The sequence below is a fragment of the Diadema antillarum genome, unplaced genomic scaffold (genome assembly GCF_040938485.1).
Source record: "Diadema antillarum isolate AM-2024a unplaced genomic scaffold, OU_Dant_1.0 scf00000152, whole genome shotgun sequence".
In the NCBI taxonomy this organism is placed as follows: Eukaryota; Metazoa; Echinodermata; class Echinoidea; order Diadematoida; family Diadematidae; genus Diadema; species Diadema antillarum.
This window is the reverse complement of record NW_027271041.1, coordinates 431505-446049: the sequence shown is the minus strand read 5'-3', so window position 1 is coordinate 446049 and position 14545 is coordinate 431505. Positions and strand designations below refer to the sequence as shown.

At 38.9% G+C, this 14545-nt stretch overlaps 1 protein-coding gene across 1 annotated transcript; it reads right to left on the bottom strand.

The window, feature by feature from the left end:
- Nucleotides 1-217: 217 nt before the first annotated feature.
- Nucleotides 218-14302, bottom strand: LOC139721933 (adhesion G-protein coupled receptor G6-like). Its single transcript, XM_071633258.1, has 9 exons — nt 14168-14302; nt 13102-13248; nt 12514-12699; nt 11094-11486; nt 10413-10565; nt 5667-5791; nt 4680-4963; nt 4132-4198; nt 218-803 (listed from the first exon to the last, which is right to left on the bottom strand). Exons 1-9 carry the CDS (start codon nt 14300-14302, stop codon nt 218-220), a joined length of 2076 nt encoding a protein of 691 aa, XP_071489359.1.
- Nucleotides 14303-14545: the final 243 nt, after the last annotated feature.

Here is a 14545-nt window from a genome sequence, read left to right as displayed (position 1 = left end):
AATTTCCATCAAATAAGTGTTGAATTTCTCTTGGAATTACAGGCTCTTTCATATTTACAAGAGGTTTCTCACTATCTCACCCAGAAATGTTAGAAACCTGAAGTTAGGTGTCAACCAAAACTATACGATCCCTTTAAGATATTTTAAAAATACTGTTCCCTATATAAAGCCCATTTCTGTTTCCATAACACCGATATAGCACTGCAATTCTTTCGTTTCACGTTTCAAATCCTTGGTTTTGGTTTGGCATCCTCCGCATTTCATCTGGTAGAGTCATTTCAAAGCTTTCGGGGCGGAATCCTTGCGAACTCGAGTTGTTGCGCTGCTTAGCGTTTCTCTTTCTTCCTGACGGAAGGAGCCTTCCAGCATTGTTCTTGAACGTTGAACTGGTGTTATCAGAAGTAGATCCGAAGCTGGAAGCCCGCATGGACTCGGGCAAACAGCACTGAAGTTGGTTGCTCCAAATCCTACGCACTTGTGGCTGTCTCACGCAGTACAGCATGAAGATGAAGCATCCCTGTAGCGAGTTAAGCACGGTGAAGACGGCGAGAACAGCTTCACTCGCCGGACTGATGATGCTCAGGTACCCGAGGGCCCAGGTGAGGCCCATCAACAGCAGAATGCAGATGGCGTTTTGGAAGCGTCGGAGGCTCTGTCGCTTTTCTGTCTCTTTAATCTTTCGACCTGCGAAAGTTTCGTTCAATCGTCTTATTACACGAACGAAGACTACGAGGTTGAAAATCATGATTAGGCCGATAGGAGCCAGCACGCCGCCAATCAACGGCCAAAAGCGCAAGAAGCAACTGCAGGTCCAAACGGGAGGAAAATAAAAGATTCTCATTTTAATCATCATCTTTTTTTTCCCCTTTGCATAGCACCTCATGCAGTGTGAGTATAGGGAATGCTTTCCGTGACAAACACATCTTGATAGTATTGCATCAATATCGACAACAAAAATCGATTTAAACTTATGATTCGAATTGATGATTCTTGCGTCGAGTTGTTTTTATTGCAACTGATTTTGTCACACAGTTGCAATAAGTCAACTTGTCTAAGCTTACTTTGATCAATAAGAAAGGTGCTTTGTATCAGGTCTGAATGTGGACTATCAAGGTGACAGATTTTATATCACATGTGTTGTCTGAGTGGTTGATTAGCACTACGAGTAGAACACAGGACTGAGCCTCGACAATAAACGTGTAGTATAGAGTAACTTCACCTTGTTACAATCAGTTGTGTTCGTGCCATTTATTGTGTTAGGTTGAGCTTCATAGGTTGGAAAATGGATCACAAAAGGATGACATTGACTACAAATGTCAAATTAGGGCTACTTTCATTCCCGAATTTACAAGTGATTGGCAATGTATGAAATATAACAAATCTTCTGTTCTGTAGACTGAAAAGGATATTCATTTTCGTTGAAGTTCAGTGATTAGGGTCTATCACAAGCTTCGGATGTTCAAACAAGATCGCGGTCTTGAGTTCGAACCCCCGTCCCATGCATGTTCTTGTGCCAAGGAACTGTTTCGTAGAGAGATGCAATTGATCGTACGCTCTTTTTATCACTCGCAACCCGGTGAATCTTGATTGCTGTTGTTCATTTTCCATCTGTGAAGATGGCTGGATAGCCCATATTCAGCTACACTAAGCTGGTCTTCCGTGGGGTCCAGTTGGATGTGGGATGGGACTACTTCACCGGGTTAGACACCCTGCTCTTTGCGATGAATGAATGAAGCGGGATCTTTTACGTGCATGAGCTGTGACTCTCTCATACACAGGACCTCCATTTTATGTCCTATCCGAGGGACAGAGTGTTTTGCCTCTTGCTATAGAGGGGACGGTATGTTTACACACAACATTGCTCAGTCCAGACTCGGGTTCGAACCCGGGCCGCGTGATCGTGAGGCAGACGCGCTACCGACTGAGCCAACTCACCGCCCATCTTGATCGTAAGTCTGCTTCATGAAGATACTTACGCTTGATTCCAAGAAAAATCAAGCCCAGTTTTTAACAGGTTGAGAGTAACTTTACGACTGATAGGTATGAAGCGTGAGTCCAAGGACTAGATATCAATCAACACGGGATTTAGTGTCGTGAACAGTTACGGAACACTAATAGAATATAGTGCCGTTACGTTATACTTTCTCTTTAATCAGGCTCACACTCGATCAGACTAAGTTAAGCCTAGCGAATTCGATTATGAACTTATCAATGAGACATTATGAACGATCATTCACTTAACAAGTGCTTTTGGTTACGAACGGTTGCCGTTTATTTCGTGCAGTGCTGTGGGACTCCAGTCTAGGTTTATGTCACGTTCACTTTACGTTCATCAATTATATCAGTTCGGCGTACTTTCACCATTCTCATTTTGTGTAGACAATCCAATACGCACAATGATGTTCCACTTACCCCCAGTACGTCGGGGTAAGTGGGACAATGGAGTAGTTATGAATTATATAGTGTAATCTTGAACTTAATTATGAATAATATTTACCTAAAACAATACCAAATAATTATTTGCATTGTGTTAATGGTCAAACTGTGATGCTTGAATACTTCTTGGCGCGTTTTATTTTTATTTTAGATTTACGAATAAAGGCTTAAGTGTTCCACTTACCCCACTTTACCTTACATTTAGGTAAATAAGTATAGATACTCCATGAGGTATTTCTTTTAGTAATTTTGGTGCAATGTTGTAAACTTCAATTTGAGAAAATTACCCCGAAACGAAAGTTCGTTAGCGCCGAAATGCCGCTTCAGACGATAAAAGGTTCGTGCAAATTCATTAAAATAGCATTTAGTGCAGAAAATCGAGCGCAACTAACAATCAATGGCAAAGTTTATTATGAACGCAAATTTGTGATTGATCGTAAGCTGCGATCAGCAGCAAAAGACTTGAGGGCATGATTAATCTTTTATAGGAAACAGGCTCCAGACTTTTTCTCGTCATCCAGCAAAATTGGTTCTTACGGTCATTGTTGGGTAATCGTAATAGCAGGTTACCCCTTCAGTATTTTACACCACTATAAAGAGGCTACCCTTGCCAATGTTATCAATACTTCCTAAAGCTGATAACATTTCCAGGTTTTCCAGGCGTAAACTCTTTTCTATTTCCACTTAATGTACATACATATTCGTAAATTTGAAGCAGTGGAGTGTAAGTTGATCAAACGATTTCAGGTTCAGTGTTTTCGTATTCGGTTTTTGATACTCAAAGCAATTGTCATGTGCACTAATCCAAATTCGGATGTAAGCATCTAAATTCGTGTTAGGGCATGCGTTTGCAAATTTGTGATTTCAAATTTAGTGCGATGGACTTTCAAATTCGTTTTTGAGCGATCGATTATGTCCAGTTAGTCACTGAATGTGACTTTTAACTTTTATCTTCTATTTCATCATTATGATCAGTATTTCTCTATTTGAACATTCAGACTTGTTTTCTTTAGGTCAACATTTGTGAACTGCAATATGGGCTTAAATCCTTCTTTTCATTATGATCATAGCAATTTTTATATCTTTACCTTACATCTACATTTTCATCATGGTCATAATGTGTTTATAGTCTTCATTTGATGTCTTCAATTTTTCTTATAATCATTACGTATTGTTTTTTTGATCTTCATTTTGTATATTAAATTTGTCATCATGATGAGTGATGTGCATCGAGACATTTTCAACGGTAAATTTAGACTAAAGTTCAAGTAAGCAACTTTTTAATGCTCATCTTATGCTGGTTTAATTTGAATTCTCCTTTTATACATTTGTTTGCCTATTAGCGAATTTGAATCTTCGGAGTGAGCTGGCGACAGCTTAAGACGAAGTTGAATAACCTTTGCCGAAAATGTATACGTGCATTTAGCGAATTAGAACATGCAAATGTGAAATCGGTTGCCGCATGCGTTAGTTTAAAACGCAAACGAAAACGGAAAACAATTTTGAATGACCATATTTGGATGCATCATCCTATTTGACGAAAAGATGGCTTCTTATATGAAATTGAATGATAAACAATAACATTGGCCTGGGAAAGCTATATCATGTAATAGGCCTGTCATTGTTGCCAAAGAAGGCAACCAAGAAATTCACAAAGTCTGTACCGATACATTTTTAGGCACGAACAAAACTTACTAGTCAGTTTCAGCGTAAGATTGACGTGCCGCTCCAGTAGTTATGGCCACGATGAGGAGAGGACACCCTGTATTCAATAATCAAGGCGTACTTTGTCTCAGTTAATGCAGATCGGTAATCTAAATATCTACTACAATACTGCAAATATAAGTTATCGTTTTGATTTTCATTCATCCGGGACCATATACAGGAAATAATTCGCGACTAACTGAATTATTTGTTTAAAGAGACATTATGTGAGTAGGTAAATATGTCTCTGCTAGATGCTAAGGAATAAAAAGAACATTCACGTGCACTAAATACGCAGATTATCAGAAGGATCCATGAAAATCTCGTCACAAATCATAAATAAATGATATCTTGCCATGGCAAAATATAAACATGAAATGTTGGAATATTGACTATATATATTTCCATGCACCTACTTAAACCTCTTCAACTCCAGGAACTGAAGCGACGGTAACGTGTAGATTAGTATGCTGACCGTTGGAAGAATTGAAAATTGATATCGTAGTGTTGCACACGTCATACGGATAAACCTCACTCACCCCATGCAACCAGCGACGCCTTACGTAGGAAGTTAGGCGTATAGTTGTTGAACACGCGCACAAGTGAGTTGTGCATGTTGTAACCTTCGACCCCCATCCAGAAGAGGGACGCCACCATGAAGAATTGAAGAAAGCCCGCCAGAATGCAGCATGGGAGAAGCTCGACCTCTTCCACCCCTCGCTCCGTGTCAAAGGTGATCATCACCACAAAGGTCACATACAAACCAAGGAGTGCGCAGCACAACGAAATCAAGATTTGGTTTGGTTTGTTATTACGTAATTTCCTGCAAGACATAAACAATCCCCAAGCAATTACCGTTAACTCCTCACATACATTTACCGTGCATATGACAAATTATTTCTCAGCGCTATATTATATAATTATAATTTCAAATAGCTTCTATATTTCCAAATTTATTCCTTCTGCCAAACTTATATATTAAACGATTATTAATTTCTATAACTCCGACAATTATTTGACAGCTAATATCTTCATTCACACAATGCATGATCTCAACATGTCATTCTGACCTCATTAAAATGTACACATACCGCCGTATGACTTCAAAATCTAATTCACACACGCGTGAGAGAACTGTAAAAACTAAAGTGACAAGTTCAGTCACAGCATTAAGATATAATGTTTTGGTATATAAAGTATGTATATAGTACATATAACATTATAATATATAAAGACGTTAAAATTCCAAAGTTTTCTGTGCACGTGACAAAGTAAGAGCCTCGCGTTTTGCAACCTAATAGCCAGTCAGTGGACTTGTTGAATATAAACGTTGTTGATATGTACAGGTAGTATAGATTCCATTGTATTTGTCTGCGTTGATATCTTTCGTTGGTTTTTCACACATGTCATTTTCAAAAAGACGATCTGAATTCCGGCCTGCACTTGTAATAGTATAGGCCCTATGTCTCTGCGCTTCACTATTACATGTATCTTGACGGTTAAAACTGCTGAGATAAAATTTCAACCTGTTAAAAGTGTAAGTTAGAATGGTGACTAGCAGTCCCAAGATAGACATGCAACATCCCACGTAACTGATGATTTCTAGGATGAAGTCAACTTGGTCTGAGATTGCAGAACCTCCGTATATATCCTGATAGAGAAAGAAAGAATGAAATAAAAATAGAATTTGATTTTCATTTATACATGAAACGTAAAGCAGGATTGATCTTTGGTTTTGCCATAGTCAGTTATTTCCTTATCCATGTTAATCATAATGAATGTTGACATAATCCTCATTAATCATCAACTTCATCATTCTGCTATGACAAAAATCCATCTTTGACTTAATTTCACTTTGTTTTTCATTCAAGACACCTGAATACTCGTCAAACTCTTCAACTATGCATAGCATTCCTTGGTGCTATGGAACCATTATAGGGCTCACACCCATAAATATTTCCCCATAGGGATGTGTGTTAAAAATCAAATTTAAAAAAAAAATTCTGTAAAATAGCTGGGAGAAATGAGGTGTTTCAGCTTCACTTACCTGGATAAGTTAGATGTACCCTTTCATCCATCACATTCTCAGGGTGGATAATTCAGTTCAAATTCTGTCCAGGGGTCCGCAAAGCCAGACTACGAGTTCTTGTCACTCAAAAAATCACCCATTTTCCGTACACGTACCCAATGAAATATAGTCCCCTCAAATTCCACCAGAAAAGCTTTCATCTTCCAATTTGTAGAGGAATTCATACTCAATATCTACAGCTATTCAGTTTTTTGCCAAACTACATCATTGATTTTTAATCAACTTTTTTCTTAATTTATTTTGGTATCTTTGGTACGAATTTGTGAAGGGGTCTGGGACATTCCATTGTATTTACGGGTGTGAGCCCTATATATGCACAGGTAGAGGCACGCAAAGTGGTTTAAACGTTGTTGATACAGACACCGTTTAATATCACTTCATCAGAAAGTTGTCAATTATATAAAACTTATTTTATGCTGGTATATTCTTTGCCTTATTTCTCTATACGTTCATTTCACGTCGTCTGTGCTGAATGATAAAGATTGGTTTGGACGTGCATACGTCCAACATGACAACGTCATTGTCCCTTTGGACTTGCGCGCTAAATGTAAACACGCCGGGGAATAGACAAATCTCTAAAACTGCATCAACGGGGAAATTAGAAAACTCTTTCCGGTTCGATATTAGCAAGTAATGTACAGACATCCGGCAAATGTGCAAATTATCTATTTACCTATCGATGATACACTCGATCTGTATCGAAACTGTGCATATATCTTCAACCGTTTTCATTTTCTTCTAAACCTCACAAGGGATTGCCACCAAACTTGACAGACGACATTCTTAGGGTAATAGGATCTCAATTTATTAAATGAGATCCCCCCCCCATGGGAAGGTGGCGAATCAAAGTCCCTAAACTATACATGAATATTATTTTGATCTTCTTTAATAAGATAGAGCTAAGATAGTGCTATTATATCAATGACTGTAGTTTCCAGTTTGCTTTTGGGGGATCCAGGGGTGCCCTGCACTGGGCACGGGGGATATGATACAGAATTATATGGCAAAACTTTCACATTTTCACTCCTTCTTGAAACCTTATAACAGCTTTTTCTTGAAAACCCCACAGCGGATTTTCACTCACCTAGCGGATAACATCCTTAGTGCAGAAGGATCTCAATTTGTTGGGAGGGGCGCCAAGTTCATAGATTTGGGGTGATTATTTAAACAAATAGATATCCTGTGATCCTAACTTGCCTAAGAATGCTGTCTTCTAAGTTTGGTGACATCCGTTGTGGTATTTTCAAGAAAGAATGTGAAAATATGAAGATTCCGACCCCCCTCCGCTTTGGGCATCTCCTCATCCGCCAAAGCAAACTTAAAACTACATTTAAAAATGCATCCCCGGCCCCGGCGTGCAGGGTACCCCTTAGATCCGCCTTAATAAAAACTTGAAACTACAGTCACTAAAGGACAAGTCCACCTTCATAAACGTATGGATTGAGTGAACGCAACAATATTAGTAGAACACATCAGTGAGAGCATGAAGAAAATTGGAAAACCCGTTCAAAAGTTATGAATTTTTGAAGTTTCTGCTCAGTCACTGCAATGCTGGATGAGAAGACTACTACAGCTTGTGATGTCACATGTGTACAACGATATAAAGAAAACATGAAGAAAATTCAACATATTATTTTCAGTTTTCTTGCATACTAAAAGTAACGCTTGACTTGCCTCTTTCAGGAGGCAAGGGGAATAATATTACCCTTAACATACATCAGTGACAGATTGAGGAAATGTGCACTTTTTTCACAATAGAAATTTTTGTGAAATTCTCTTTTTATTTTCCTCATGTCGTTGTACGCATGTGACATCATACACTGTGGCAGTCTACCATCCAGCAGTGACTGCACAGATAATTCAAAAACTCATAACTTTTGAACGGATTGTCCGATTTTCCCCAAAGTTTCATTAAATGTGTTCTAATAATGTTGCTGCATTCACTTAATCCAAATGTACATGAAGGTGAACTTGTCCTTTAACGTCTTCATAGTACTAACTAAGCTCTATTTGTGTGTGTCAGTGTGTGTGTGTGTGTGAGTGTGAGTGCGTGCGTGTGCGTGTGTGTTCTTTTCTTATTATTCGATAGTTTTAACGTCTAACAATAGATCATTGTGAACGAAAAACCCTTCTTTGTTGTTTTTTTTTTTGGGGGGGGGGGCGATTAGCGTCCAATCTGTGTGGATGCAGCGTTTCCTTTTTCTTTCCTTGCTGTTTACTTGTCCATCATTTTCTACGTCATTCTCTTCTCATCTGACGTTGATTCTGATCTCAGTTCGATGAAGCAAGTTGGCAGACTGAAGGGATTTTTTTTTTCTTTTGCAAAATTATCATTAACGATACCATTTAGCAGAATTATCATTCTGTATAACAGATAAATAATCCTGCATCTTATTGACAAGATTTTATTTTGTTTTTAGAGGTTTTTAGAGGTCTTGTTTAGCTAAGTCTGTACAGAGTTGAGCTGAACATTGTTAATCTTTATCCTTTCTCATGTCTTTCGGTCTCTCATTATTTTTCATATTATCTTGTCACACTTACCAACTTTTTCTCCCCCTTCTACCCTCTTTCTGTCTATCATTTTGTTTTTCCTTTACGTCGTTCTATCATCTTCTCTTATTCTGTCATGTTATGTTATGTTATGTTATGTTATGTGTTAGTTTGCTCTGTATATTATTTCGATCGGTTTTTATCCCGTGTTATGGACTCTTTTCGATGTGTCCCCTTGAAGACACCATACACCTTTTGTGGGCTAATTTCGCCCCAGCGAGCCGCCCCGCGGTTTAGCAAAAGCCATTATAAAATGGGTCCAAGAATGTAGCCAATAGGAAGCGCTGAAATGAGTCACATGTGCTTTGGTTACTCAGTCACTTTGAAGGGCAAATCCAACGATCTAGCAGGTTAATTCTCACGCCGTTTTCAGAGTATGTTGTCTAGTAGGCCTATATGAGGAGTCTATATCAAGTCTTTAAGGTAAAGGGTGTATATTCTATGTAAAATAAGTAAGTTTTCATGCGGGAACTTAAGTGTCCGGAAACCCAACCCCCCATCTAACTGCGACCAGCAGCCCCAACGTACAACGTACAGTGTTGGGGCTGCGCCGTTTTGGCATCGAGATTTTAATGTTGTACCAAACGGGTGCCGTTCCGGCGCTTTATTTCCTTAATTTTTCAACAAAAACTACTAGGAATACTTACATGGGTCGATTAAACCTAAATGATTCTTATCGGCGACTGTTTGATGCATTTCATTGCTTATGATGCAGAAAATGCTGTCTTATAAGGCAAATATCTTCAGCTCACCGATGCTCACTAAAACTCACAATCACTTGCACATGCGCACACCATGCATTCAGTCGGTCCATTACAGCTGTATCGCTCGCTACATGATGCATATTCATTTCACCTTATATGCACCGTGCGATGATGCATTATTCATATCCTTGAGCATCCGTAACTGTGACGTCACTGTTTACGCATGCGTAGATGCGTACAAATGTATATACACGTTCAAAATAGCAGCAAAGCTCTCCACTAGGGCAGGCAGCTTACTCCAAAAAAATGTGGAATATTTTGCAGTTTCCAGATAAATTGGTGAGAAGAAACAAGGCAATGGGGTAGTGTATATTTCATTTTTTATTGTCACTGTGTTTATGATAGAAATTTAGCCATGGTTTATTTGTGAAGTTGCCGTATATGTGGCAATAGGGAGTTGTTCGTGATTCTCACTTTAACAAAACTGCGAGGTAGCCGCCAGGACCCCGCCGCAGAGCGGCGGGTCTCCGGGGCTACCCCCCATCATACTTATATGTGCGGGATTTCCGAGTGCGACGTGCGTAAATGTTTGGGACGATCATCTTCGGACGTCTTGACCCACAAAGGTACGTGAAAAACGCTGAAAAACGCTGTTAGTTTTCGAATTTTCGACCCATTTTATAAAACAAATGATGCACAGGATTATTTCCGCCTCGTGCATGTTTCACAATTGTAAATACCCTCGAGTGCGCTATACGCCTCCACTAACGCACTCTATCCTGTGCATCATTTGTATAATAATGCACATTTGCCGAATGCGTTTGTACATTTCCCGCCTCCATAGTACCTCTTTGGGTTCGTTATCATTATAATTATTGTTGTCATGATTGTCATCACTGTAATATTCAGTTACAAAACATTTGACTCACCATAAGAATACCAAAATTTGTGAGATGGTCACATTCACACTCCGGTCGTTCATCGGTGCTTGAATTGCTCAGTCGGCATCCCCTCTTGGACCAATTACCCGTGCCGTTGTTAGCGTCAAAGTCCCAAAACACGCAGATCGGATTTCTAGCATTCTACATGTATGTGATTTCAGATTTTGCATTTCGTAATTGTATACGGCTAGAACTAGCGAACTAGCCTATCAAGGAAAACGAATTCTTTTTGCCATTATTACAGTCTCATTACTAACCACAAGACAATTTCGAAGAAACATGACGAGCTGGGATGTGCAACGGGTCATCTGTTGTAGCATTCTTTCTGCACTCATTTGCAAGGTATTATTTCTCTTGATTACTGAATACTAATCATAAATTTGTTTTTTTTTTTGTTTCGAAGTAACCCATCCATCCAACCATACTAATATTATTTTATCCATCTTTGATAGGGCATTGGCGGAAGAGATGCAAGTTCGAATTCATTTTGATTGTATTTCTCTACATTGTTTTTTTCTTATCACATATGTATTTTATCAATTAGTACTTCCTTTTGTGTTTTGGTGTTTCAAAGGTAAGACGATGATAAAGAATAATAAAAGACAGAACAACGCACTACTTCATCAAAACAAAACTGAGAAGGATGCTATAAAAATCGCGATAGCTTACCTGTATAAGTGGTACGAACGAAAGTCGAACAGACTGTTGTAGGTTTTCTATCATCCGATTCCCGACAGACGCCGCTATGACACGAGAATTAACGATCCTGTTAAAATCCGTGTTAATAACGGTCCTGTTATGTCCGGTGTTATTTTCATTCCGGAATGAGAACGGAAAGAGCGATGAGTCACGGAAACCGGTAACGAACAAGCGGGTTGTGTTTACATTCGCGACAACCTCACCCGGAACGAAAATGCTTGCTTCCGGCGGAACAATTTGGTTCTTTGTGGTATCTCCCTGCTCGAGACGAAGATCATCGGTTGTAATGGTATCATCAACACCTGTCACTGTCAGAAGAGCTGAAAAACCATCCTGACTTTCTTCCGGCTCAACATCATCAACCTTATAAGAAAGATTATAAAGTGCGTGTGAGAGAGAAAAAGGCAGAGAGAGAGAGAGAGAGAGAAAGGAAAAGAGAAATTAAAATTATGGCCTCATCGTTTATAATTGGTAAAATTCACTTGGTCATGAAGCAATCTTTTTCTTTTATTTCACATCTTAAATACAGTTGTAGCTCTACATATCCCTTATTGATATATCCTTGACTTGTAATTCTTAGAAAAAAAATACAGACAATAATAGGTAATGTTTGGTAGAACGGGGTGTCGATTTGCAAAGATCATGATCGATTGGGTTCATTCCTAGCATACATGTAGGTTGAATAAGCACGCGGCATACTTATAGCCAATGCTGAATATTTGGTTTTGACCTGTGAACAGTACAGAAAATACAACATGATTATTATATTTGAGGGCACGTACGTCTGTGCTAGAGTGGATAAAAAGAAAAATAAGTAATTTCTTCAACAAGGCATATTGTGCCATACGCTTGAATGAATAAGTAATTAAATGCTGCATTTACAGGTTGTTCCCGTATTCCACGGCAATCACGTTTCAGGCCACCGTGGACAAAACGGGATGGACGTGAGACAACGCAGTCGTGATTGCCGTGGGTGCGGTATCAGATTTGAAACTGTCAAAAAAAAATGCCAAGGCAGTCCCGGTGATAATGAGAAACCTTGTATGCCGTAATAAAAGAGGGCAACGAAAACAAAACACACCAAACAAACAAACAAACAACACGACGGCACATAATATGCCGCAACAAAACTTGGAGGCGGTCCGAAGCAGGACGCGACTGAAAATATTGATGGTCTAGCCTGACTGGGCGCAGTGAGAACAGCGTCTGATAGCTATCACTGGGGCGTGGACTTGAACAAACAAGACTAGCGTACGAAGAAATTTGGAAGAGGGGGAAACAGGAGAATATCTCATTTACCCACGTCGCATTACGTTTCGATCAAACGGAACTGCCGTGGCCGCCGGGAACATGGTATAAACGCAGCATGTCTTCACTTTGATTGACTTACCACTGCGATTACGTTGGGCTCCGTCACTGTTAGCGGTTCGCCTTCAAGGAGCTCGACATTAACAAACTGTTCCTCCATAGATTGTACTGCTCTGCTTACAGCGCCGCTTATCTCCTGCGCCATTTGCAGTTCATCATCCGATGTGTCTGCCATGTTGCTTACAATATCCACCACCAAAATCGTTACCTGTTCAAGTTAAACGAAACATTCATAATATGGTGTGAGATTAACGAGGTTAATGAAGGGGCTCCCCCTTGAATATACGGGCAGAAGCCCGCAAAAACTGCTGGTACGTGGATTTGAAGGTTTTTCATGTACAGATGTGTTTTAGCCCCCTCATCCTCATCCCCCGATTCGGCGGTCTATGCCGTGTTTCAAGACATGCTGAATTTCAATTGCATACTGATATCAAAGCATATGCCAAGAAATACTAAAAAACGTCCACGAGTGATTTTCTTACAGAAGATGGAAATTGTGAACAGGTTATTTTTATTTTTGGTATAATACGTGAGACATATTACATCATATTTTACTCTGAAAAACAGCATGGTGTGGAAGAAATGCAAACAGCAAGACTGTAAACAATACCTCGACGTCGGCGGAATCTACACTAGCGATATCCTGGAGAATTTCAGCAACCGTTTCGAGCCCTGTTGCGGTGAGACTTTCTGTGTTTTCCGTTATTTCAGCAGCTTGAGTCGCAACCATCTCTGCATTATCAGTGGTCACTTCTTCCTATACAGCCATTAGATATGAGCAATCGCAAACTGATTTTTATGAATGAACAATATAGTTTGATCTGGAAACCTTAACACGACCTACAATGACAATACTCAAAATAAAATGGAAAGCGATTTATTAACTCAAAGTTGTCGGATATTCAGATTGATATATCGAAATAGCACTTTGAAATGTATGTGACAGTTTAAACTAAAAGCGAGTTAATTGTCCAAAAGACTTATCGCATGAAATCTTCTTCCAATTTTCATGTAAATCAATTTCTGTAACATTTGCAGGAGCTTGAAATAATATTGAAGTACACTTCCTTTATGATGTACTTTAAAATAAAATACTGCGCTGCATCGAATTCCTTTGGATTATCTTCAACACATTTGCATGCACGGTGTTGTAAAAAATGAAATGTGCAAATCAGATCTAATCACGCTGTCAAAGCTGTTAGATTATTGATAGCAAAGACCGATAGTACAGATTTTTGACGATTTTCAGAGATACATTTAAATTTAAATCACAAAGACTACAATTTAGTTATCTATATTATGTGTTTTAACCTTTACTACGCTGATGTTAAAATGTAATACATCACAAAATGTTATAGATTTCGCTCGGTGGTGTGGTGCTGATGTATCGCTACCATGAATATGCACAAATATATATATATATATATATATATATATATTACATATTACACAGCAATTTACTCAGATTAACAATGAACTTGAGTGGATGAGTGTAACGTCACAACTGGATTTGGTATTAACTGATATTGTTATTTATTATATCTTCATAGCACACAGAGAGCAAATAAGGGTACCAATTTCTTCTCGCTAGTAAGACTTGATTTCATACAAAAGAAAGATGTTGATTTCCGTGTTTAATTGTAACAACAATCCATAAGAGGCCCGCGCAGCTTTACCTGTTGCAGAATTTCCAGGAGCTCATCGGCAGTGAGGTCTCGTCCACAGTTATCTTCCATCATCCAATAACTTGGTGATATCGTATCTCCTTCACACGTTGCTACAATGGCAGGCTGGCCACCTGCCAGGTGCATGGTCAATTATAACTGAAGTGATCATTCTTAGTACTTGGTCAACACTGCTCTAATGCTGATTAATATCAATGAATATTTTTAGTCTTAATGCTAAAAGTTCTGAGAAATACTCCCCCATCGCTTTGAACATATCAAATGATTGAATTACTATAGGCCTAACACTAAAGATACATTACACGTTATATCCATGTCAAGGACAAAGATGAAGCTATATGATATAGAAAAAAATACAATGTGAAGCAA